The sequence below is a fragment of the Amphiprion ocellaris genome, chromosome 16 (genome assembly GCF_022539595.1).
Source record: "Amphiprion ocellaris isolate individual 3 ecotype Okinawa chromosome 16, ASM2253959v1, whole genome shotgun sequence".
Classification (NCBI taxonomy): domain Eukaryota; kingdom Metazoa; phylum Chordata; class Actinopteri; family Pomacentridae; genus Amphiprion; species Amphiprion ocellaris.
In genome coordinates this window covers 32,478,319-32,506,062 of record NC_072781.1, presented here as the reverse complement: position 1 = coordinate 32,506,062, position 27,744 = coordinate 32,478,319, and the positions used below count along the sequence as shown (strand labels likewise).

The 27,744-nt window shown below is 36.0% G+C and overlaps 1 protein-coding gene across 1 annotated transcript; it reads left to right on the top strand.

The window, feature by feature from the left end:
- Positions 1-250: 250 nt before the first annotated feature.
- On the top strand, positions 251-16,485 carry cdc5l (CDC5 cell division cycle 5-like (S. pombe)). Its single transcript, XM_023295913.3, has 19 exons — positions 251-448; positions 2,035-2,138; positions 3,127-3,288; positions 3,460-3,587; positions 4,372-4,471; positions 4,584-4,710; positions 4,832-4,923; positions 6,151-6,295; positions 6,850-7,041; positions 8,112-8,260; positions 8,947-9,118; positions 9,455-9,619; positions 10,172-10,252; positions 11,687-11,938; positions 12,070-12,177; positions 13,360-13,449; positions 13,524-13,655; positions 15,278-15,358; positions 16,134-16,485. Exons 1-19 carry the CDS (start codon positions 404-406, stop codon positions 16,245-16,247), a joined length of 2,439 nt encoding a protein of 812 aa, XP_023151681.1. The 5' UTR covers positions 251-403; the 3' UTR covers positions 16,248-16,485.
- Positions 16,486-27,744: the final 11,259 nt, after the last annotated feature.

The following is a 27,744-nucleotide window of genomic DNA, read 5'->3' as shown; positions in this document are numbered from 1 at the left end:
TAAGGAATTCTTGGAATTTTCTTCCTGAAGATTTAACAAATTTTCAGAAATTTTTTTTTGCTGAATTTTGGGATTTTTTTCAGAAAAGGAAACAGTATTTTTTTGGTGTTCGCAAATGAAGACAACAGGAGGGTTAAACATTGCAGTAAACCACCGCCTAATCTGTCGCTCGGTTTCGCTTAGCGGAACCAATATCCCTAATCCCCGTGGGGACATATTTCGTTGTAGCACCCTGACCACAGCACCCACAATGCATTGCGTCGCCGCCGTTGAGGTGAATGTTAGATGCTCACCTTAGCGCTCTGCTTGTAGTTTTGTTTTAGAGAATAAAGCGAACGTTTTTGGAAAAACACAATCACTTCTTACATTTCACTGAAGCGGGAAACACCGACAGGCCGCCAAGATGCCGCGAATTATGATCAAAGGAGGCGTCTGGCGCAACACGGAGGTACGTATTTACACGGCTACGCTGTTAGCACGATGCTAACCCTCCATATGTAAACCAATGGGGCTAAGTTAGCACGATGCTGGCTGCTCACTTAACAGGACTTAGCCCGCATAACAAGTTTAAGTTGTGTGTGTCGGGGCCATCGGGTCGAAATACTTTAATAAATGTTTGTAAACATGCAGTTTACTCAGTTACTTTTAAATATTTGTGCATTTAATTTGTAAAGTTAGCACCGCAGTTAGCAAATGCTAATACAGGCTGCAAGTGAGCTAACGATTAGTAAGATTTGGAGAAGCATTCTGCCATGGAGATAATGGAAAGTTTTTCAGCGTTTATACGAGTTAAAGGTCCCATATGTGACAATCAGTATTAATTGTGTTTTGTTTGTTTTAAAACCTGAAGATGTAAAATGAAAGTAGCGAAACTCTGAAGGTGTTTACTACTACCATCCTGCTTAACTCTAAAATTTCTGAAACAGCAACAAAATTCACCAAATATTCAGCTGTAAGAGTGAACACAAGAGTCGTCATGCACTAAAAGTTAAAGAAACTGACTTGAAAATTGTCCAAAAGGACTCAAAACTAGTCCAAAATTATTCCAAATGGCTCAAAATGTGTCCAAAATAAGCTGGAAATTAGCCTAAAACGACTTGAAAACTGGCTGCTGAGTCTTCAGTGCACTGAAACATGCCCAGAATGAGTCTAAAATTATTCAAAATGTGTCCAAATATTGTCCAAATTGACTTGAAAGCTGTAAACTGTCTGAGGCTTGAACAAAGTTCATCAAATGTTCTGCTATAAGAGTGAACACAAGAGTCTTCATGCACTGCCAGAATCTGAGGAACTGAGGAATTAATGTTATTACTGACGACAGTGTTATCACAACAACAAGGAAATCTTTGGTGTTAGCATGTTGTGCGGCTAATGTGGAAACTGATACGCCTGTAGGTCGGAGCTCTGTATAAACTGGAACACTGAGGGACATTCAGAGATGGTGGAAACTTTCATTTAAACCAGTAAACCAGGACTGGGTGGGTTACTGTGTTTTCATGTTAGCATATGTTAGCTTCTCTCCTGCTCTTTGTGCTCATTAAACTGTATTTTAATCCAGCTGAACTACAATAAAGCTGCTGTCATTTACATTTTCAGTTTCTGTTGTCAGACAACAGAATGGGTTGACTGAAACCAGGAGTTATACAGTAATTGAGAAATTAATAATCTTTGCAGTATTTTAAGCTTAAAAAATTCAAACCCGGGGTGCCCGTATAGCTCAACGGGTTAAGCAGGTGACCCATTTACAGGGGCTGGTCCCCGACGCAGTGGCCTGGGTTCGTTTCCCGCCCATGGCCCTTTGATGCATGTCTTCTCCCTACTTTCTTGTCTGCCTCTACCTACCTATTAAGTAAAGCCAAAAGGCCAAAAAAAATAACTTCAAAAAAAAAAATCAGAGCATGCGAGACTTAAATTCATTTGCTGAAAAGGGGGAAAATATGGGACCTTTTTAGTCTGATTGAATGATTTGATTGGTTCATTTAGAGATCTAATGAGATAATGCTGATTAATTTGTGTTTTTATCTGTTATTCCAGGATGAGATCCTCAAGGCAGCGGTGATGAAATATGGGAAAAACCAGTGGTCTCGTATCGCCTCACTGCTGCACCGCAAGTCTGCCAAACAGTGTAAAGCTCGATGGTGAGTGTTGATGCAGAGACATGTAATTACAAATTCACTTGTACATTTTCTAAGTCTTACCATAAATTAGCTTTCAGCTTGATTGTGGAACTTGTAGAAATGACATTATCTCTAGTAGAAGTGCTCTGTTTTGCACAATGCGTTGCACGAGAGTTGTAGCAATTAATTGATCAGTTGTTCACTATTTAAATTAATCACTGGCAATTTTGAGTTGATTTGAATATTTTTTTAATTTTAAAAAAGTCTAAATCCTGTGATTTTAACTTCTTTAATGTGAATATTTTCTGTTTCCTTTGTTCCTCTCTGAACTTTGGATTGTAGGCAAAAAACACATTTGTCATCTCGGACTTTTTTTTTATAAATTTCTGACATTTCATAGACATAGTAACTGACATATTAATCAAGAACATAATCGATATATTTTTCATCAATGAAAATAATTTGCAGCCCTACTTTGCATGACTGTAAATCTTCTATTTGATGTTTGAAGTGTTATTTTTTGAGTGTCCTAGTTATACTACCGTTCAGAAGTTTGGGGTCACTTAGAAATGTCCTTATTTTTGAAAGAAAAGCATTTTTTTCAATGAAGATCACATTAAATGAATGATAAATCCAGTGTAGACATTGTTAATGTGGTAAATGACTATTGTAGCTGGAAACAGCTGATTTTTAATGGAATATCTCCATAGAGGTACAGAGGAACATTTCCAGCAACCATCACTCCTGTGTTCTAATGCTACATTGTGTTAGCTAATGGTGTTGAAAGGCTCATTGATGATTAGAAAACCCTTGTGCAGTTATGTTAGCACATGGATAAAAGTGGGAGTTTTCATGGAAAACATGGAATTGTTTCGGTGACCCCAAACTTTTGAACAGTAGTGCATGTTTGACAGTTGTTTCTTCTCAATGTACCCGTTTATTGTGCTAAAAGATGTCAGTTACCTGCTTAAATTAGATCTATATACATTTCTGTTGTTTTTGTCTGCAGGTATGAGTGGTTGGATCCCAGCATCAAGAAGACAGAATGGTCCAGAGAAGAGGAGGAGAAGCTGCTTCACTTGGCCAAGCTGATGCCGACTCAGTGGAGAACCATCGCTCCCATCATCGGACGGACTGCTGCCCAGTGTCTGGAGCACTACGAATACCTGCTGTAGGGTTTTATTTCATTAAAGACACATTTATACATCTGATATGCTGACATGAGCTATTATTATTATTACAGCAGACTGTGATCTTATAACATAATTTGCAGAACAATCAGGAGCATTTCATTAAGTGTGTTAAACCTGCTGCTAACTGCTGTGTTTTTGTGGTTGTTTAGCGACAAAGCAGCACAAAGAGACAATGAAGAGGAGGTGGGAGACGACCCCAGAAAGTTAAAACCAGGAGAAATCGACCCAAATCCTGAAACTAAACCAGCCAGACCCGACCCTGTGGACATGGATGAAGGTGCAGTAAAACACTGAACACATGGACAACAATGAGGAGAAATCTGTACCCTGGTCCTAAGAATATTTACATTTGTGCCCTCACAATAGTTTTTTTTGACAACAATTTTTTCAGTTTTCATCGAAGAAGTTATTATGCAAAAAGTCGTGTTATAGTCACCTTCTGGAAAGCCGGTTCAAATGACGTTTCATCTTAACCCTGTAGAACCCAGCGTAGGCCGGCGCTGCCATTGCATATTTATTTTTGATTGGTGGTAGATGAAACCAGATCAGACAGATCGAGGGGGTTTTTGCATCTAAAATCTCAGGAGTTAGACTAGCATTTCACACATTCACCAGGTCTCAGAGCGGTTTTTCATTGCAGTGATGGGTTTTTAAAAATACACAATAAAGTGCACATAACAAAAATCTCATAAACTAGACCACGGGATATTGCACAACTTTTTTACAAATTTGAGGGATACAACGATGCAGTTTCTGTATTTTGAAATATATGTGGAGAAAAAAAGCAAAAAGGATTTTCATTTTTTTAGGTTTGTTGCACTTTTGAGCAATTTATTGTAGTAGTTAAGACACAAGTCAATATATATTATAAAAACTTGGAATATGAGGGTTATATTTATGTAAAGCAAATAAAAATATTCCAAAAAATTGCACTACAGCATGTAAAAGTGTAAGAATAGCACAATGGTAGGTCTTAAAGGGTTAACTGCATTGCATTTATTGTAACCAAATCAATGAATTAAGCACCTGACTGTCTGTTTTTCTGTTATTTCTCTCTGTAGATGAGCTGGAGATGCTGTCTGAGGCCAGGGCTCGTCTGGCCAACACCCAGGGAAAGAAAGCCAAGAGGAAGGCCAGAGAGAAGCAGCTGGAGGAAGCCAGGTGAAACTACTGGGCACGGATTCATAAAAACCACACATGTATCTGAACAGAAACACATAGAAAGCTGGTGACACACAACACATTAAACAACCCTTCTTTACTGTTGCTGCAGGCGGCTGGCTGCTCTGCAGAAACGCAGAGAGCTGAGAGCGGCAGGAATCGATGTGCAGAAGAAGAGGAAGAAGAAGAGAGGAGTCGACTACAACGCTGAAATCCCCTTCGAAAAGAAACCTGCACCGGTACGGATACCGAGACACCAGCTGAGAATGACTGTTTATGTGCTTTTGGAATGAATCCACAGCACAAGTACAGCGTGAATTTAAATTCTGGTATTAACTGATGATTTTTGTTCCCTTTCAGGGTTTCTATGACACCAGCATGGAGCAGTATGATGCTCTGGAGCCAAACTTCAAACGGCTCCGACAGCAGCACCTGGATGGAGAATTACGCAAGTAAGTAACAGCATAAACACACAGTTTAAATAACATACAAGGAATACACGACACAGACACATGCAGAACTGTTATACTTCATTACTGGTTAATTTTATATGCACAGGAAGTGAAACAGAAATACTTCATGGGCATGTTTGATGGACAGTTTGAGTTGGTGCTGGCCGATTAGCAGGAGATCGCTAACAGGGGCTACAATGGGTCGATCCAAACCTACTACTGCTGCAAATGGGTTTTCCTCAGAGCATGTAACCTACGATAAATACAGCAGTACAGCATAATGCGTTGGCAACAGAAAGTGACATAATAATGCTTCCTGCAGTGTCAGATGTCAATGTATTTACCAGACTAGATGCTGCTGTTAAAGGCAGAAAAACTTAGATTTTTCACTCAGTCAGAACTTTATTCTTATATATTTAGTTGATAAATTTAAATAAATAAATAAATAAATAAATAAATAAATAAATAAATAAATAAATACATAAATACATAAATACATAAATAAATAAATAAATAAATGAATGCACTGCAGACAGAGTGAAGATCTGTTTTACCCTCCGAACCCCCAAACCTCATGGTGGGTTTGAAACACGTTTTTTTTTTTTTTTTTTTAATCACCAAAATTATTGCATATATCAGAGCCTGAAAATGTGAAAACAGATAGAATCATCAAGATTTTCAACTTTGTGACAGTTTTTGAACATAGCATGTGTGACTTCTAGTTCTGTCTGGAAAATAAACCAAATCTGAATGTGTAATTTGTGATATTTTTAATGGAAGTGCTTTGATTTACATGTTTCATTTAAAAATGGACACAAAATTGTCAAGATTTTGGAAAATTAAAAAAAAAATCTCTGCTGTGACATGGCAAAAATTCAGAAACTATTCGGCTGAACTGCAGTTTGTTTACACAGAGCAGAAAGAAGTCAAGTATAAAAACAAATGTGAAATGTAAGTAGTTAAATAGAAATATCATGTGGACAGTATTTGTAAAATACATAATCAAAGTAAGGAAAGTGTGACGGGAGTAAAAAATGGAATTCAGAGGCTTGAGTTCTGCGATTTTGTATTTCCATTTATTATTAATTAATTTATCAGTTGCCAAAACAACAACAAAAACATGACATTATCGTTTTGTATTAGCAATCAACCGCTGTTTTTGACCATTAACGTATCATAAACACCACCAGTTGACTTTTATTCATGAATCTTGTTGTTTTTCTGCAGTGAGCGCGAGGAGAGGGAGAGGAAGAAAGACAAGCAGAAGATCAAGAAGAAGAAAGAAAGCGACCTGCCGTCTGCCATCCTGCAGACCAGCGGAGTCGCCGAGTTCACCAAGAAACGCTCCAAGCTGGTCTTACCTGCACCTCAGGTAACCTCAGAGGAGCCTGGATTCTGCTGTTTGGTTTCTGCTTACCTTCAAGCTGTTATATAACTGCTTTTCTGGCAACATAAGAGGAACACACAGAGAAAGCTGCTTTTTTCCTGCCTCAAACTCCTTGTTTGAAAAGCAGCTGCCTCACAATCATGACCAGTATTATTACCTCGTTAGAGCCCTTTCTGCCAGAGCTACATCCCTAAACTCAGAGATCCACTAACCGAAGCTACCTGGCTTTAGTTGGGCCAGCTGACCAATCAGAGCAGACTAGGCCTTTCAGAAAGGTGGCAGGAGCCAAAACAGTGTTTCAAACAGAGACTAATAAGAGATGCTGCAAAAATAAGGAACAATTAACTGTTTTTGAACATTAAAGCATGTAAAAATATTCTAATAGACCCCAAAAATACAATTATAATCCTGTAAATGTGAAGAATATGGGCTTGAATAAGTTTATCAGAGAAATGTAGTCCAAACTGGTCGCGTTATTTTGGATTTATTTATTGTTTAAATGTTCTTTTAATTTATTTATTTTTTTACTTTATTCGTAGATCAGTGATGCTGAGTTGGAGGAAGTCGTCAAACTGGGCGTCGCCAGTGAAGTCGCCCGTCAGGCTGCTGAGGAGAGTGAAAGTGGAAACTCGGCCTCCTCGACCCTCCTGTCGGAGTACAGCGTCACCAACACCATGACGACAGGACTACGAACCCCACGAACCCCCGCTGCACAGGACCGGATACTGCAGGTAAGTCATAAAAACACAGCAGGAGAGTCTGTGTGATTATTATTTATTCTCTGCATGATTTCAGTAGATTTTTATCAGTGATATTGTATTATAATTAGTGTGTATTATTGCAGTTAAGCTAAATTAACTTGCTCTTTATTAAATGAGGACTAAAATTAGAGGCATCCCAATAATATGTCAGATCTGTCTGCAGATTCTGACTCGTGCACGGAAAATATTTAGATTATGGTTTTAAAAAGACAGTAAAGAACCAGACTTATGAGTAATCAAGACATCAGTTATAGTTTATATATTATAGTTATTGTTATTACTATATCTTACTATTAAAAAGTCAATTAAAAAGCTTTAGGATAAGATCAGACTTCATTCCCACAGAGGGAAAAATTGCAGTTTTATGGCAGCATAGAGGACAGTGCAAAATGTAGAGACATCAGTAAAAACATTTTAAAAAATAGATAAAATAAATTACTGTTGCTATTACACACATTTTTCTGAACTGCACATGTAGACAAACATTTATATCACACAAGTTCTTCCAGAGGTAGAAAATACTGATTAAAAACTCTGATCTTGCGCAGGTTTTTGTATACATGGGGAAAAAAATTACAAATTTTTTCTTGTCTTTTTTTTAGCTGTTTTATCTGTTATTCAGTTTAATTATTTTATTAATATTCTATCAAATTATTTTATTGATAAATGTGCGCTGTATTCACTTTGTACTGTTTTTGATTAATTATATTTATTACCTACATTTTTTATTACATGTTTTACTTTATTTTCTTCAGTTGTTTTTAATCTGCATGTAAAGTACTTTGAATGATCTCTATATAGGAGAAGGTTCTCACAAAATATTCATGATGAGCAGGTTTGAAGTGAACTGTTTTAATGCATGATGTTTTTTGATTAATTGAATTCCTAGTGCAGAATGAAAATGCATGTTAATGGCATGTTTAGTTTTTGTAAAAATCATTAACCAATAACAAAGTCAGTAAGAGTGTCATTGCAGAGCAGGTACTGATATTCACCCCCTGTAATATTCACCATCATGTGTGTGTTTTTGTTTTTTACAGGAAGCCCAGAACCTGATGGCTCTGACCAATATCGACACGCCTCTGAAAGGAGGCCTGAACACGCCGCTGCACGAGAGCGACTTCAGCGGAGTGACGCCTCAACGGCAGCAGATTCAGACGCCCAACACCGTCCTCAGTACACCGTTCAGGTAGTAAAACTATCATCACAGCTCGGTACACACTCTGTGTACTGATGCAGTACTGAGAGTTTAGATCAGGGGCGTCCAATTCATCTTAGTCCAGGTTCCACATTCAGCCCAGTTTGATCTCCAGTGGACCGGCCAGTAAAATCACAGCATAATAACCTATAAATTACCGCATTTCACCCTTTATTTTAGTGCAAAAAAGTACATTCTGAAAGTGTTGACATTTAATTAACTATGTTTTTACAGAACATTATGAACAACCTATCTAGAAGATCTAGAAATTCTTTTAAATTTCCATTCATTTCCACATCTTTGTAGTAATCCTGACCACCTGAACTGACTCACTATTAAGGAAGAAGGTTAATTTATCCCCCTGCCTTCTTAATGTGTAAAATTTGTACATAAAAAATACATAAAGTTGTGTCTGAGCATCAGCAATAGGGTTCCATCAAACCAATCTCTGTTGACTGACATTATATTGCACAATCTTCAGTGTTTTTAAATAGTTTCACCAGAAGTATTCATTTTCACCTCTGTTATTTTTACTCTTCACAAAGCCGTCCTGCGAGCCAGTTTTTGCCCGCGGGCCGCATGTTTGACTCCCCTGGTTTAGATGAATTTTCATTCTAAAATTAGAATTAGATTCTATCCTGCTGTGAATGTTAAAGTTTTTTGGTTATTTCTATCAGAACTCCTGGACCCGGTCAAGGCTCAGAGGGAATGACGCCTCAGGCTGGAGGTGCGATGACCCCACGAGGGGCCGCGACCCCCGGTTTGACCCCCGGTCGCACACCGCTGAGAGACAAACTGAATATCAACAGCGAGGAGCAGCTGACCGACCCAGCATACGGAAAACATGTGGTGAGAACCCACTTCTAACCATCTGTACTATAAAAAAAAGAAAGGAAATATAGCAGGAAAGATGCCAGAAAACATGTTGTAATTCTGTAACGTAAAATACCTGCAAAGATGAAGCAAATAGCAGAAAATATCTTAAAGTAGTTATATTTTTTAGTCTATTTTTTGTGCAGAAAAGTAGAGCTGGGTTTTCTAATGTTAGAAAGAAAACAGATCCAGGCATCTTTAGAACAGTAGAAACACCGTTGGTACAATAACAAAACAGCAACGTATTCCAGTAAATCCAGACGAGACGGTGAGTTGGTTGCATACTTAACATTCTCATTCTGTTCCTTCCAGCAAAGAGAAAGTCTGCAGCAGCTGAGGCAGGGCCTGATGTCACTTCCTGTTCCTAAGAACGACTTTGAGATCGTTCTTCCGGAGAATGCGGAGAAGGAACTCGAAGAAACAGAGACGGAGACGGGATTCGTAGAGGACTCAGCCGACATCGAGGCTCGCAAGCAGGTCAGAATGTAGAAAAAGAATCAAAACGCAGCTTTTAAATGTTGTGGTCATCAGGTAGGATTTTCTCCATCAGAAGCTCATTTATGGGCGTATTTCTACCCAAACCTTTGAGCGTATTCCCATCAGAATTAGAACCCGTGGGACCTCTTTCAGGACTGTTTTCAGGGGGAAATAAAGAACTTATGTACGTCTGAGCGGTCCTGAAAAAGCTGCCATGGGGTCACATTCAGAGACAACAACAAGCGTTCGATTAGTTATCAGCCAGTTATCAGTGTGGCCATTAGTCAGACCGACATTCAGCATTTATCCTAACATCTGCATGGCTTTTAATTAACCGATCCTTCCTGGTTTTGGACGCTTGTTGCTACCTTTGACGTTTAAAGTGGTCAATCCTAAACCTCAGTGGAAACAGATGTAACGGTAAACACCACCTCATATCTGCTCCTACTTCCTGCTGTGGATTTGGGGCCTCATATTATCGTCTCTGTTCACCTTTATGTTGAATAAAACCTCATATAATGACTACGTGTTGTATTTATTTGTGTTTTTCAGGCTCAGCGGGATGCGGAAAGAGAGAAGGAGCTGAAGCTGAGACACACTGCTGTTCAGAGGAGTTTACCCAGACCTACTGAGGTGAGATCTGTAACACTAATTCATAATATCAACAGTAAAAACTAATCTTTCTAACCATTTAAGTTGGTGTTAACCCTCTCCAAGTGTGGCTGTTTTTTATTTGCTCCTGTCACACTTTTCTTCCCTGTTTGTCATTTTTCTCTCCAATATAAAATCCTGTGCCTCTATGGAAACAAACCACTGAAGTAGAGATGTCATAGAAATGTTAGAAGACAGATTTGATTATTTATTTTACAAGAATGTCAAAATAATTGTAATCAACATGTACAACAGTTTTAGAAAAGCTCTCAGGTGTCACCAGTACTGAAAAAATCTAACTTTAACTGGTGTTTTAAGCACAGGCTGCTTCTACGGACACTTTAAACAGAGACAATTTCAATTTAATTCTAGCTGCGATACGTCTCAGGGACGTGTGTGTCTTTTATATTATGTGCTTTTTTTCAGTTTTTTTTTTAATTCCTCGAGAAACGCTCTCTCTGCATCCTGTTTTTATGTTTGTATTTATACTTTGTTACTTGTTTCTGTACTTGTCTCCTCTCTGTACTGCCTGCAGTTCAGCTGAAAAGTTCTTGAATTCAATTAAATCTACATGTTCAACATTTTTTAGTCTCCATAAGTGTTACAGATATTTGAAAAGTGTCTCTACGTAGCCTAGTTATTTAACTTTTCTTTTACTGCTTTTGTTTTATATTTTTAATTTGTTTTTATATACACCCTGCAGTTCAGCTGAAATCTCCCAGAATTTTTACCGTGTGATTGCTGGTCACTAAAGGCTGCTCAGAATTTTTAGCTTTTTACAGAATCATGTTAGTCCTCAAACTTTATATTTGGCTAATTTTCAAACCAGATGTGTTTGATTAACTATCATGATTCTAAGCTTCTATTTGGTCAACTTAGCTGTTTTTATACCTGAACATGTCGCTGTTTTTATATTTTCTGGCTGATAAATGGTGGAATTCTGGTATTTATTTCAAGATAACAGGCCTTTCAGAGGCTAATCAGGCTGCTTTGTTGGATCTGGTTTCAAGATCTTTGCTCTATTTTTCCTCCAAATGAGCCACCACAGTCCTTTAACCATTTAATAATATCTGTTCCTCAGGTGTTTGTATCTGGTGTTTTTATACCTGAACATGTCACTGTTTTTAGAATTACAGAATTAGGTTTGAGGAAAAGGTTTATTTTTGGCAAATGTTTAACTGAAACAAGTGTGTCGAATAAAATATTTAACTCTTGGTTGGTTTTGGTTGAAGGGACGATTAAAAACTAGAATATTTTAACTGTTGTTCTAACTTTTTTTTTTTTTTTTTTAACAGTTTCTGGCTCTAGAAACGTTCATTAAATGAATCCAGTCACTGTGATTTAATGAAGTCATTTCCCTTCAGGCAGATGTTGAGTAGAAACACCAGATGTTTATCTTTACATCTCCTCCTGCAGGTGAATGAATCGGTGCTGCGTCCGGCCTCCATGGAGCCGCTGTCCGACCTGCAGCTGGCCGAGGAGCTCATCAAGCAGGAGATGATCACGATGCTGCACCACGACTGTCTGCACCATCCGTCGTCCAGCTCGGCCAATCAGCTGCAGCGAGGCAAGAACAGAGGCCCCGCCTCCACGTCCAACAACGCGTCGCACATCGCCTACCTAGAGACGCACACCTACAAGCCGGTCAGCACCGAGGACATGGAGCAGGTGAGGAACGACTCAGCGGATTTAAGCTGCAGGACGTTTACAGAAGACGTGTTTGTTGATGACGTCGTGTTTGTTGGTGATGTCATGTTTGTTAAAGATGTGTTTGTTGATAATGTTTTGCTAATAAACAGGCGAAGGCTCTGCTGGCGTTAGAGATGGAGGTGGTGAAGGCAGGAATGGGCCACGGCGACCTGAGCATGGAGGCCTACAGCCAGGTGTGGGAGGAGTGTTACGGACAGGTGAGCCTCTACATCTCAAAACCTACAGATATTTAATCCTCTCTTAAAAAAACATCATCATTGTTCATCATATTTCTCGTAATAGTTTTCATTTTTAATTTTGGACATACGTATTTCAATTTTTTTCCTTAATTGAGCTGCTCATTTCTAAATTAGTCCCAGTTTTCTAATTAAACAACCAACTCAAACCATAATTTTTTTACATTTTATTCTTTATCAAAAACATGCAGAAAATCTTTGTCTGCATGTTTTTGAGTTCTCTTACATTTTTCTTCATTTTTCACTGCATTCTTAAGTCCTGCAGCTCCACAGAAACAGAATGAAGAAGGAGAGAGAATCAAGAAATGTCTTTTGTGCAGGATGATTGTTTAATTTATTAATTTTACAACAAAAATCTAAAAGTTCCACATTTTTTAAAATCTCTGCAAGTGTTACCAATATTGGTTCCAACGTTACACAACATGATGCTAAAATAACACAAAAAATGACATGAAAATGACCTAAAATGCCCAAGAATACACAAAAGGATGCTTAAATAAGACAAAAATGACACAAATACTCAAAGATGACATGGAAAGATGTTATAATGACACAAAAATGCCCCAAATTACACAGAAAGAAGCTTAAATAAAAAATAACATGAAAACGACACAAAAATGCCCCAAATTACACAAAAAGAAGTTCAAATAACAAAAAATCACATGAAAATGACACAAAATTGCCCAAAATTACACAAAAGATGCTTTAAAAACACAAAAATGACACAAACAAAAGGTGCAAAAGTGACAGAGCCACAAATGGTGCTTAAAAAGATGCAAAAAAAAAACCACAAAGAGATAAAAATACCTCAAAAGATGTCTATTTTCCAGGTGTTTTTTGCTCCTGTCTCATTTTTCTTTATTGTTGGTTCATCTTTCAGTCTAAAGTCCTGCAGCTCCATGGAAATAGAAGGAAGGCGAGAGAACCAGAAATATCTTCTACTTTTTATTTACTTTTTTTAAAAAACATTTTTAATTAGTCTTCTCTATGAACACTGCCTGCAGTTCAGCTGAAATGGCAGGAAACCTACTGGCAGGTTTTGTGGTTAATCAGGTTGCTCTGTTGCACCTGATTTCAAGATCTTTGCTGTATTTTTCCTCCAAATGAGTCCTTTAATAACTGTGTGTAATGTGTGTTCCTCAGGTGTTGTATCTACCTGGTCAGAACAGGTACACCAGAGCAAACCTGGCATCAAAGAAAGATCGAATCGAGAGCCTGGAGAAGAAGCTGGAGGTGAGAAAACACCGATAAAGACCCTGAATGTTCAGGTTGTTTGGTCCAGAACACTGAATCCTGTTTCTCTGCAGGTGAATCGAGGTCACATGACGGCTGAAGCTCGACGAGCAGCGAAACTGGAGAAGAAGCTGAAGATCCTGCTGGGAGGGTTTCAGTCCAGAGCTCTGGGACTCCTGAAGCAGCACAACGAGCTCTGGGAACAGGTACTGATCCACTGAAATCACTGCAGCAGAGAAAAGGTTTAAAATATTCACTTTATGATCTGAATTCAGTTCATGGCCTCATTTCATCTGAACACACTTTTGCTTTCTTTGTTAACCTAATATAACATGTATAATAATAGAGTTATTATTGATGAAGCACAAGTTTTTATTTGTCTAATCATCCTTCTAGCTGTATATTAACATGTTATTAAAGATTTTAGCTAAACGAGGAGGTAATTCTGGAGTGTAAATGTAATGAAAACCTAAATTAGTTTTAGTTTAATTTCATGAAAAGTTTATTTTAGCTGCAATGTGAATTCACTCTATTTATTTACCAGATTTAAAAACAACAGACTTTGATCCGGAGTTTATTCTTTCTGAGATAAAGATCAACGTTACCAATTACTTGGATTAATTAAATATTAAGACAAATAACCAACAATATTTTATTATACACATTAATACTCTACAATATTTCATTTTACACATTAACCTAAATATCCAGGTTTCGATCCTACAATTATTTTGTTATATAAATTACACTAATTAACGTAGATATTAAAGCTAAGACATGATATAAAATGCAAATTGACTAAGTTAAATATTAAGATCCTACAATATTTTATTACACAAACAAACCTCATTTAAACATTAACACCCATAATATCTTGTAATACAGATAAAGCTCACTAATTTAAATATTAAGTCTAAGACCTTACAGTGTTATATATATATTTAACACCAGTTTACTATTTTAAATGTGATGGCTAAAACTGTACAATATTTAAATATAGAATGAACCAGACTAATTTACATATTAGGGCTAAAAATTACATTATTTTAATATTAAAATTTATCTGAATAATTTATATATTACAGCTAATACCTACAAAATAATATGGAATACACATAAATAAAACTTGACTCATGTAAATATGTAAAATGCAAATTAACTTGTTTAACCTAAATATTAAGATCTTACAATATTTTATAATGAAAATAATCCTCACGAATTTAAACGTCGTCTAAGACCCTACAATATTTTATTATACAAATTATAATAAGTATTTTGAGGTTGAGACTGCAATAAATACATATTAAAGTTAACTCAATATTTTATTGTATGCATTAACCTTAACTTAAATATTAGGGCTAAGACCTTACAATGTTATATATAAAACTCCAATTAAGTTTGCTATTTTAAATATTACAACTAAAACCGTACAATATTTCAGAATGAACTTGACTGACCTAAAACATTGTAGGGTCTTAGCCTTGATATTTATTATACAAATACCCTAATTAACTTAATTAAGATATTAGGGCCGAGACCCTACAATATTTAAATATAAAAATGTACCTGACTAATTTGCATATCAAGTACTCTACAAATACATAAATAAAACTTGACTCATTTACATGTCAAGGTTAAGTCCCAACAATGTTTAAATATACATATAAACATGACTAACTAAAGGATAAGACCCCCCAAGTTGCACTGGTGAGTTAATTACTGGTTGATAATTGATTAATTAGTGTTTCTCTGGTTGTCCTGACAGCTCTAAATCCTCTAAATACTGGATGTTTGTGGTTCTGATGTTGTTCCTGTTGGTGTCCACCAGGTGGAGCAGGCGGCCACAGAGCTGCAGACCTTCAATCAGCTCAAGAAACAGGAAGACACAGCAATTCCCCGCAGACAAGAGGTAAAAACATCAACATATATGTAACCTTTGTCAAAACACAGACCACAAAACGCTAAAATAAATGACTAATATATTGGAGAGTTGAGGTAATTAAAAGGTAATGGAAGTTATTTGTGGAGTTTCCAGCTTCTTCACTGTGAGAAGAAGCTAATTTTCTCTGTTTTAATGTCATTTTTAATTCAGTATCTTGAAGTTTTGATCCATGTAGTCGTCATAAAAGCACCTTAAATTCACAGCAACCGACTGAAAGTCTTTAACGAGAAGTTTCAGGAGCTATGAAAACCAAAACCGTCCCGTCTAGAAGCTCTGGCTGCAGTTTGAGGTTTAACCCTCGTGTCGTCCTGCAGGTCAAACTGACCCGTTTTAAAGTTTGAAAATGTGGGGGGAAAAAAAATATTTTCACAGGGAAACTTCTGATGTCCACATTTTCAACATTTTTGGGAAATTTTTGAACATTTTTTGGTGGAAAAAAGAAATGTTAAAAATGTTTCTTAAGAACATTCACACAAAAATCAACCAAAATCCAGCGAATATTAGAAGTTTTACTGGTATATATGGAATCACTTGAGATATTTTTAGGATTTTTACTCATTTTTTGAAAATATTTACAGGAATTTTCTTGCCAAATTTGGGAGATTTTTTGCAGTATTTTGGGATTTTTTTCAGACAAGGAAACAATATTTCTTGGTGCCCGTAAATGAGGACAACAGGAGGGTTAACTAACTTCATATTTCTTGGTTATTGGAGTTAAATGATGTTTGTTTGTGTGTTTCAGGCTCTTCGGGAGGACGTGGAGAGGCAGATGGAGAGAGAGAGGGAGCTCCAGCAGAGATATGGAGAGCTGCTGATGGAGAGAGAAACGCTGATCAACAGCGCTCAGAAATACTGACGACACGCTAACAACACGTTATTCATTCATTCAAACACTCGTCAGAAAAACAAACATTTCTCTGTCTTCGTGTGAACCTTTTATCACAGCAGACGTCTGAACTTCTGCTTGGAAAAAGGTGGTTTTGAATCCTCCTGATTATTCCACAGATTAAGCCCCGCCTCCTCAGTCTGAGTATGCTCAGTCGGACCCTTGTGTTTCTGTATTAGTGACCAATAAAGTTTCTTTTCAACGACGACACATGAGCAGTCAGCGTGTTTTGTTTAGAGAAGATTTTATACCAAAAATCCAATCAGGTCTAGAAGCTTCTCTGTAAAATATACAAACACAATGACTTATTGGAAGCTTCTCAGGGTTCCCACGCGTCCTGGAAAACCTGGAAAATGATTGACCAATTTTCCAGTCATGGAAAACATGGAAAATGAGGAAAAAAAAGGTCAATGTCCTGGAAACGGTGAACTTATTCTGGAAAAGTATTTATCGTCCCCCTGTCAATGCAAACGTGTTAAAAGTTATGCGCATGCATGTGTGTTGTCACCTTATCTTCTGGGCAACATTAAGGAATATAATATATATATAATAATATATATAATAGCGCTCATAGATATGAATGGACAGGACACGTCCATAGATATGAATGAGTAGATAGGCCACGCCCCTTTGAGCTGCGTGCTACTGCGAGGCTAAGCTAGTGGGGGCAAAGTTTCAGTGCATTCCGTTGATGTAGACGGCGTGAAAACGGAAACAACAAGTATGCCGGCTCACTGTGCTGCATACAGTTAAACACTGCGTCGTACGATTGAGACAAGGAAACTTGGAATGACTTTTCATAGGTAAGAATCGTTTTTGGCTCTTTTTTCGTTATGAAATCTTGTTGAGAGCTTCCAGTCTATGAGAGCTAACTAGTTAGCCACTAGCAAAACGCTAAGGCGAGCTAGCAGCTTGACAAGCAAATACCAGACGATTAATAGTAGCTGTAGTATAGTTGTACAAGCAATAGTAGTAATACTAAAAGTACAAGCAGCAGTAGTAGTATAAACAGCTGTTAGAGTCGTGGAAGTAGTATCAGCATTTGTAATAGTATTACAAGTTGTAGTAGCAGTGCCAGTATCAGCATCAGCAGTTGGTGTTCTCCCTCAGGTGGGTGTCAACGGTGTTCACGGTCAGGTCTGTGGTAATCCCATCAAAAAACAAAACAGAAAAAAATCTAGATTATAAATCAACATGTAACCAAAGCAATCTGTGTATAACGCCATAGTATAGGATGTAGTTCAGAAAATGTCAAAGTATAGTATGCTTTACTCAAAAATAACATAGTATGGCCTGTAGTTCATAGTATAACATGTCACTCTAAAAACATCATAGTATAGCAGGTCGCTCTAAACACGTCATCTGTCATTATTTCATCATATGGCACGTTTTTACAACATGTTGAAAAATTGCATTTTTTTTTCGACATAGTATACTATGGCGTTTTTTTTGCGCCAAAATTCATGATGATTTTTTTTCAAAGAAAACCTTTCTGGAGTGATTTCACAGCCTGCTTTACATTATTTCATGGCAAATTTTCACATGTTGAAAAATGACATTTTTCGACAAAATTCATGATGATTTTTTTTTCAAAGAAAACCTTTCTGGAGTGTTTTTCACGCCCTCCTTTAGATTATTTCATCATATGGCACGTTTTTACAACATGCTGAAAAGTCACATTTTTTTTTCGACATAGTATACTATGGCGTTTTTTTTTGCGCCAAAATTCCTGATGATTTTTTTTCAATGAAAACCTTTCTGGAGTGTTTTTCACAGCCTGCTTTACATTATTTCATCACATGGCAAATTTTCACAACATGTTGAAAAATGACATTTTTCGACATAGTATACTATGGCGTTTTTTTTGCGCCAAAATTCATGATGATTTTTTTTCAAAGAAAATCTTTCTGGAGTGTTTTTCATGGCCTCCTTTACATTATTTCATCATATGGCACGTTTTTACAACATGTTGAAAAATTGCATTTTTTTTTTCGACATATACTAAGGCGTTTTTTTGCGCCAACATTCATGAATATTTTTTTTTCAAAGAAAACCTTTCTGGAGTGTTTTTCACAGCCTCCTTTACATTATTTCATCATATGACACGTTTTTACAACATGTTGAAAAATTGCGTTTTTTTTTTCGACATAGTATACTATGGCGTTTTTTTGCGCCAAAATTCATGATTTTTTTTTTCAAAGAAAACCTTTCTGAAGTGTTTTTCATGGCCTGCTTTATATTATTTCATCATATGGCACGTTTTTACAACATGTTGAAAAAATGCATTTTTTTTTCGACATAGTATACTATGGCGTTTTTTTGCGCCAAAATTCATGATTTTTTTTTCAAAGAAAGCCTTTCTGGAGTGTTTTTCACGGCCTCTTTTACATTATTTCATCATATGGCACGTTTTTACAACATGTTTGAAAAATCGCCTTTTTTTTCGACATAGTATAGTAAGGCGTTTTTTTTGTGCCAAAATTCATGATGATTTTTTTTTTTCAAAGAAAACCTTTCTGGAGTGTTTTTTACGGCCTCCTTTACATTTTTTCATCATATGGCACGTTTTTACAACATGTTTGAAAAATCACATTTTTTTTCGACATAGTATAGTAAGGCGTTTTTTTTGTGCCAAAATTCATGATGATTTTTTTTTCCAAAGAAAACCTTTCTGGAGTGTTTTTCCACGGCCTCCTTTACATTATTTCATCATATGGCACGTTTTTACAACATGTTTGAAAAATCTCCTTTTTTTTCGACATAGTATAGTAAGGCATTTTTTTAGCCCCAAAATTCAATATGAATTTTTTTTCAAAGAAAACCTTTCTGGAGTGTTTTTCATAGCCTCCTTTACATTATTTCATCATATGGCACGTTTTTACATGTTGAAAAATTGCATTTTTTTTCGACAGTATACTGTGGCATTTTTTTGCGCCAAAATTCATGATTTTTTTTTCAATGAAAACCTTACCATAATGTTTTTCATGGCCTCCTTTACATTATTTCATCATTTGGCACATTTTTACAACATGTTGAAAAATTGCATTTTTTTTTTCGATATAGTATACTATGGCGTTTTTTTGCGCCAAAATTCATGATGATTTTTTTTTCAAAGAAAACCTTTCTGGAGTGTTTTTCACGCCCTCCTTTAGATTATTTCATCATATGGCACGTTTTTACAACATGCTGAAAAGTCACATTTTTTTTTCGACATAGTATACTATGGCGTTTTTTTTTGCGCCAAAATTCCTGATGATTTTTTTTCAATGAAAACCTTTCTGGAGTGTTTTTCACAGCCTGCTTTACATTATTTCATCACATGGCAAATTTTCACAACATGTTGAAAAATGACATTTTTCGACATAGTATACTATGGCGTTTTTTTTGCGCCAAAATTCATGATGATTTTTTTTCAAAGAAAATCTTTCTGGAGTGTTTTTCATGGCCTCCTTTACATTATTTCATCATATGGCACGTTTTTACAACATGTTGAAAAATTGCATTTTTTTTTTCGACATATTATACTAAGGCGTTTTTTTGCGCCAACATTCATGAATATTTTTTTTTCAAAGAAAACCTTTCTGGAGTGTTTTTCACAGCCTCCTTTACATTATTTCATCATATGACACGTTTTTACAACATGTTGAAAAATTGCGTTTTTTTTTCGACATAGTATACTATGGCGTTTTTTTGCGCCAAAATTCATGATTTTTTTTTTCAAAGAAAACCTTTCTGAAGTGTTTTTCATGGCCTGCTTTATATTATTTCATCATATGGCACGTTTTTACAACATGTTGAAAAAATGCATTTTTTTTTCGACATAGTATACTATGGCGTTTTTTTGCGCCAAAATTCATGATTTTTTTTTCAAAGAAAGCCTTTCTGGAGTGTTTTTCACGGCCTCTTTTACATTATTTCATCATATGGCACGTTTTTACAACATGTTTGAAAAATCGCCTTTTTTTTCGACATAGTATAGTAAGGCGTTTTTTTTGTGCCAAAATTCATGATGATTTTTTTTTTTCAAAGAAAACCTTTCTGGAGTGTTTTTTACGGCCTCCTTTACATTTTTTCATCATATGGCACGTTTTTACAACATGTTTGAAAAATCACATTTTTTTTCGACATAGTATAGTAAGGCGTTTTTTTTGTGCCAAAATTCATGATGATTTTTTTTTCCAAAGAAAACCTTTCTGGAGTGTTTTTCACGGCCTCCTTTACATTATTTCATCATATGGCACGTTTTTACAACATGTTTGAAAAATCTCCTTTTTTTTCGACATAGTATAGTAAGGCATTTTTTTAGCCCCAAAATTCAATATGAATTTTTTTTCAAAGAAAACCTTTCTGGAGTGTTTTTCATAGCCTCCTTTACATTATTTCATCATATGGCACGTTTTTACATGTTGAAAAATTGCATTTTTTTTCGACAGTATACTGTGGCATTTTTTTGCGCCAAAATTCATGATTTTTTTTTCAATGAAAACCTTACCATAATGTTTTTCATGGCCTCCTTTACATTATTTCATCATTTGGCACATTTTTACAACATGTTGAAAAATTGCATTTTTTTTTTCGATATAGTATACTATGGCGTTTTTTTGCGCCAAAATTCATGATTATTTTTTTTTCAAAGAAAACCTTTCTGGAGTGTTTTTCACGCCCTCCTTTACATTATTTCATCATATGGCACGTTTTTACAACATGTTGAAAAGTTGCATCTTTTTTTCGACAGTATACTATGGCGTTTTTTTGCGCCAAAATTCCTGATGATTTTTTTTTCAATGAAAACCTTTCTGGAGTGTTTTTCACAGCCTGCTTTACATTATTTCATCACATGGCAAATTTTCACAACATGTTGAAAAATGACATTTTTCGACATAGTATAGTATGGCGTTTTTTTGCACCAAAATTCATGATGATTTTTTTTTCAAAGAAAACCTTTCTGGAGTGTTTTTCACGCCCTCCTTTAGATTATTTCATCATATGGCACGTTTTTACAACATGCTGAAAAGTCACATTTTTTTTTCGACATAGTATACTATGGCGTTTTTTTTTGCGCCAAAATTCCTGATGATTTTTTTTCAATGAAAACCTTTCTGGAGTGTTTTTCACAGCCTGCTTTACATTATTTCATCATATGGCACGTTTTTACAACATGTTGAAAAATCACATTTTTTTTCGACATAGTATAGTATGGCGTTTTTTTTGCACCAAAATTCATGATGATTTTTTTTTCAAAGAAAACCTTTCTGGAGTGTTTTTCACGGCCTCCTTTACATTATTTCATCATATGGCACGTTTTTACAACATGTTGAAAAATTGCCATTTTTTTTTCGATATAGTATACTATGGCGTTTTTTTTTGCGCCAAAATTCCTGATGATTTTTTTTCAATGAAAACCTTTCTGGAGTGTTTTTCACAGCCTGCTTTACATTATTTCATCACATGGCAAATTTTCACAACATGTTGAAAAATGACATTTTTCGACATAGTATACTATGGCGTTTTTTTTGCGCCAAAATTCATGATGATTTTTTTTCAAAGAAAATCTTTCTGGAGTGTTTTTCATGGCCTCCTTTACATTATTTCATCATATGGCACGTTTTTACAACATGTTGAAAAATTGCATTTTTTTTTTCGACATATTATACTAAGGCGTTTTTTTGCGCCAACATTCATGAATATTTTTTTTTCAAAGAAAACCTTTCTGGAGTGTTTTTCACAGCCTCCTTTACATTATTTCATCATATGACACGTTTTTACAACATGTTGAAAAATTGCGTTTTTTTTTTTCGACATAGTATACTATGGCGTTGTTTTGCGCCAAAATTCATGATGATTTTTTTTTCAAAGAAAACCTTTCTGGAGTGTTTTTCACGGCCTCTTTTACATTATTTCATCATATGGCACGTTTTTACAACATGTTGAATCGCATGTCACTCTAAAAACGTCATAGTATAGCGTGTTGCAATAAAAACGTCATAGAAAAGCCTTTAGTCCACAAAACGTTTTGTCCCGGCTGTCTGAAGTCGGTGAGGAGCAACACAAAAACAGTCCAAACGCTGGTTTCCAGAGGATTAGACAAGTATTTATTTGAAAGAGTAAGTTTACAACAACGCAACATGTGAGGGGGTTAAAAGCAAATGGGTGTTAGTAAAATAAAAATAAATAAACAGAACTAAAAGTGAACTTCACGTTGACATTGATGGACATTCCAACCAGGAACAAAGTAAAAGATAATCAATACAAAAAACCTCTTCCTGTTCACCTCTTAAAACCCAAAAACACACTGCAGTAGCAGCCTAAACTAAAACTACCAATGGGTTCCCTGTTTTCCTTTCTGAACAATTCAAAGGTCCCTCTCTATCTCCCCACACATCCACCAACCACTGGAACACATCTCCAAAGTTCTGCTGGACCAGCTCAGCTTCCCCTCAGAAGAAGTGCTGCCACCTGCCAGATGAAGGAGCCTTTTGAGAGGCAGCTGGCATCGTGATTGGACTGTACTTTGGTCTGTTCCAATCCAGCTTCAGCTCCAGAGACGGCAGGCGGGACGAGTCAACGGAGGCCGGGTGGACGAAGGCATGCAGCTGAGTACAATCCAGAAAACAGAGGAGGAGGAAACAAACATAGTAGTATAGTATAAAATATACATAGTATATTGTATAAATAACAAGTCAAAGGAAAGAGACATACATTGTAGAATTGTAGTAATTGTGGGCTGACTGATTTACTGATTATCAGTATTTTATTTTTTACTGATTTACGGTAATAAATACATTTAAAAATGGCGCTACTTTGGCTCTGAACCTTTATCTACCTGTGGTCGCTCTGTCTTCTGGAGTGATTTGATTGGTTATATGTCACGAATAAAACTCCTTTAACTTAATATCTGTAAACAAAACAAAAACGTATCAACAAAGTTTTCTGTTAGAGTTTGTGTTCTTCTAAGTTTAACTCCAAGATTTTAAATACTTTCATTTACTGCAAATGAATATCTACTCCAAATGTCTCACTAATAATCATTATCAGCCTTAAAAACCCACAAAACACCCCTCTATACTGGACCACACTTAGTACAGTCTGGTTCCCCCTTCTATAAATCTGCTTGGAATCATCCACTTCCTGTTTGTCAAAGTGGCCTTCTACCTGGACAGGTTTTGTTGGAGCTCATGCAACAAACATTTTGGGTAACTGCACTTTAATATGGATGGATGACACTGAATTAGAGTCTGTTTTAATGAGACTGAGTTAAGATGTGTAGCTCTGTCATTAAATAGGAAATTATTTCTCAGAATTCACAAAGAAAAGTCTGAAATGTTTGCTAGGTTAGCGTCCCACATGTTCTTTGGCTCAGCTAAAGCTAACTCTCTCCAACTTCTGGATCTCTTGAGTTGCTTGTTGTTAAAATATCTTGTTAGAGGTGCTGAAGCTCAGAAAGTCTGAGATGTTTGTTCAAAATAAGCTCATTCTCAAGTCTTATCTGAACTGTCCTCTTTTGTTTGAACTTTCCCTAAACTTAGGAGTTAATGACAGAGCAGCACATCCAGACTCAGTCTCATTTATGTAGAGATTAAACTTCAGTGTCATTCATTGATGTTAAAGTGCAGTTTTTCAAATGTTTGTTGCACATGCTCCCAACCAAACCAGTCCAGGTGGAAGACGATGTGAAGAGAAAGCTCCAGAGGATGAATATCACACATTTACATTGGAAATAAATGTCCTTTAATTTGACATTGTCATGTAAAAGTTGGATTTCCCTTTAATGATGTTCAAATCTTTGAGTGTTTTGTTGATGTTGGTTTCTAAATGTTTTCTGACACTCGGCCCCAAAGATTAAAACCTTTTACGGCTCACAAGCTGCAACAATTCACACATTATCAACTATCTTTCTGACTAAACTAAGATAAAAAGTGAAAAACTGCCTGATTCCTGCATCATGAGTGTAAATCTTTTAGGTTTTTATGACGGTCAACTGAATATATTTGGGTTTGACATTTTATAAAGCAAAACAAGAAATGAATTAGTGGAGAAAACAATCAACAGATTTAATGGACAAAGAAAATGTGTTTTCCAACATATATGTCTGAATTACTCCAACATTACAAGATACATACAATTTTAATTCAATTTTATTTATATAACGCCAATTACAGGTCAAATTGTCTCAAGGCGCTTTATTTTCATATTTTTTTGTCATATTTAAAATATGACAAAGTAAGAAATTTAAACTTCTTGACTAATCCAATTTGTTGTTTGTTTTTTAAGAGACTAATGGACAATTAAAATAACTTTCTCCACTAAAACTAATAAACATGAGGTCAAATAGAAGGAAGAGTTTTAAATACTGCAGTCCCACGACGACAAGAATAAAGTTTGTCAACAAAAACTAAATCTGCTGGTGGATTCCATGAAAGTCCTAATAAATGATCATAAAGTGTGATACTAAAGGTTTGTGGTGCTAAAAATGTCAAAGTAAAGATATGAAGTTGAACATGTGGATGGAGGTTGATAAAAGTTGACCTTCTTTCATTTCTCTGGAACCGACTCCATGGATTTTCTGGATGGTGGTTAAAGACCTGCTCTTCTAGTGGTCTTCCTTCTAGTCGCTGTATAAAGTCAGTCCATCCTGGCCGACTTCAACACCTCTTCATGTCAACTTGTTCTGCCTCCGACCTGGTGGAAACTCCAGAAACTGGGGAAAACCTGTGGAGACTCGAAGAACTCGTGGAGACTCGAAGAACTCGTGAGGCGGGGGAAGGTGTGGTGGGTGGTGGGGGGTGGTGGGGGAGTAGAGGGGGGAGGCCGCCACCCACCTCCCTGCCTACTCTCCGCCCTGACTCCACCCAGACTCCGCCTTGGCTCCGCCCATGTGGTCACTTCAGGAACTACGATGTCAAAGGGACGACGAAATTATTTCTTTGTATCTGATCTGTAGCTCAGTGAGTTAAGGATTTGCCTATGGAGCTGCAGGTCGCTGGTTCAAGACCAGACCCTTCTTAAGTTTTATCAAAATCCTGACAAAGACAAAGAAAGAAAACTGCCACTGGCTGGTCTCGAACCGGCGACCTTCCAGTTGGTAGTCCGTCTTCTTATCCCCTGAGCTATTCGCTCAGATACTAATTCTTCTTTTTTTTGCGCATTTATCATCTATTTTTTGTCGTTTTCAAGTTTTTTTTTTTTAACTCGAGTCTCGACAACCGTTTTTCTCAGGAGGTGGGACTTCAGCCTTTGTGCTGGAGGGTGGAACCCTCAGTTCCAAGACTTTCCAAGCCTCCAGACCTCCCGAGTCCTCAGGACCTGAGCTTTCACACAGTCTGAGGGCTGAAATTTTCTAAGTCCCACAGTAGTTCTCTGTTAGATTGAACCTTCAGACAGTCTGAGGGCTGATATCTTCTAAGTTCCTGAGTAGTTCTCTGTTAGTTTGAACCTTCAGACAGTCTGAGGACTGAAATCCTAGAAGTTCTTGAGTAGTTCTCTGTTAGTTTGAACCTTTAGACAGTCTGAGGACTGAAGTTTTAAAAGTTTCTCAGTACTTCTCTGTTAGTTTGAACTTTCTGGTTAACAGAAGCCTTAAAACTTGTGACCATGAGTCTTGATTTCACATTTAGATCATCCATCTGAGTTCTTCTCAGACCTTCACCTGTGGGTTTTTTAGAAATCCTCAACAAACTTTGATTCTCTTCACTGAACAGTAAAGTTTGTGGAGATCAGAAGGTAACATTAGTTTGATCCATGCCTTCAACTACTAGTAGACTTTATCTGGAAAGCAGTTTTCTGAAATGAGTTCTTAGTAAATCTGTCCACAATCAAACCAAGAACATAGAAAGAGGAAATGTTTGAAGAAACAACTTAATGTTTTCATTTCAGACTAGAAAACGCTTCAAGACCTTTATCTGTTTTTGCTTTTTTTTCATCGTTTTATTGTCTCTTCTGTTTAATTTGATCTTCTAAAGTTTAACTGGTGTCCTTTCAAATGTTTTGTCTTTAGTTTGATTCTTCTTAAATGTTTAGTTTTGCTCTTTTCTCACCTTTTATTCTTTTCTAATGTCTGATTTGATTTCAAAATGTTTTGTCTTTTTAATGTTTAATTGTTGTCTTTTTAAATGGTTTATCGACTTGTTTGAAAAATTTCCTTTTCTTTCCCAATGTTTAATTTTTCGATTGAATCTGTTTTTCTTTTTAAATGTTTTACCACCTTTTAATCTTTAATTTTCTTTATAAATGCTTCATTGTATTTTCTGTTTAATTCCTATTTAAAGTTTTATTGTCTTTAAGATTTAATTTTCTAATTAAACATTTAATTTTTTAATCAAATGTTTTGTCTTCTTAAAGGTTTAATAATCTAATTAAATGTTTTGTATTTTTTTAAATGCTTAATATTCTTCTTTTTAATTATATTTTTTAAAAAATGTTTCATTGTCTAAAATATTTCATCTTTAATATTTTTGTTAAAAAAATTTGTTTAATTTCATAAATACATGTTTTGTATCTTCTGTTTAATTATCTAATTAAATATTTTGTGTTTAACATAATTTAATTGTATTTAATGTTTAACTTTCTTTTTAAAAGTTTTATTGTATTAAATGTTTTTTCCTTTGATTTAATTGCTTTGTTTATTGTAATTTATTTCTTCAATCTTTTTTTCTGTCAAGATTTTAACCCCAACCTTAAAAATGAAACAAACCCTTAAATCACAATGAAAATACTTCTGTTGTCACAATCATGAGTTAGTCAATTATTCAGTTTATCAATTCAACTTTATTTGTTTAGCACCTTTCACACAGATGACAAAACTAAACAAAGAAAAACAACTATGCTAAAACTATAATTAAAACTCAAAAACATTAAAAAAAAGATTTAACATGGTAATAAAATGTGTTGTGTTCAGGGGATGGAGGGAGTTTATTGAAGTCTTCTTGGGCTCACATGGGAAATCATTTAAAATATAAACTTGATATTCAGTCTAAGGAAACTGGAAACTGCAGAGCGACAGAAGAACCAACAATATCTCCTGTTTTCTCCTTTAATGAGTCGACTCTTCTTGTGCTTTCAGACCAAAGAACTACAGACTCTTCACAACCTGCTCAAACTCTTGGTACAGGACCTCACCACACGGGTCAAGAAGGTTTCCATCTCATTTCTAGTCTGAAGCTCACCTTCTCCTGCTCAAACTGCTGACAAATGTTTCTGCTGCTCTAAAGTCTGGTCTCCAGAACTTCCTAAAAACTCTCAAAGTCTCTTCTGCTGCAGGCTGCTTTGTAGAACTGTTCCAGAAAACCTCACTAAACCACATGGAGGAGCCTCAAGATAGTCGTCCAAATGAAACCATACAAAAACCAAACTAGCACAACCCAAACACTAAAGTCTCCTGCAGCCTACCAGAGAACCTCTGAGAACAGAGAATCAGGACAGGAACTCTTACCTTCTGGACAACCAACGCTGGTTCACAAACAAGAATACA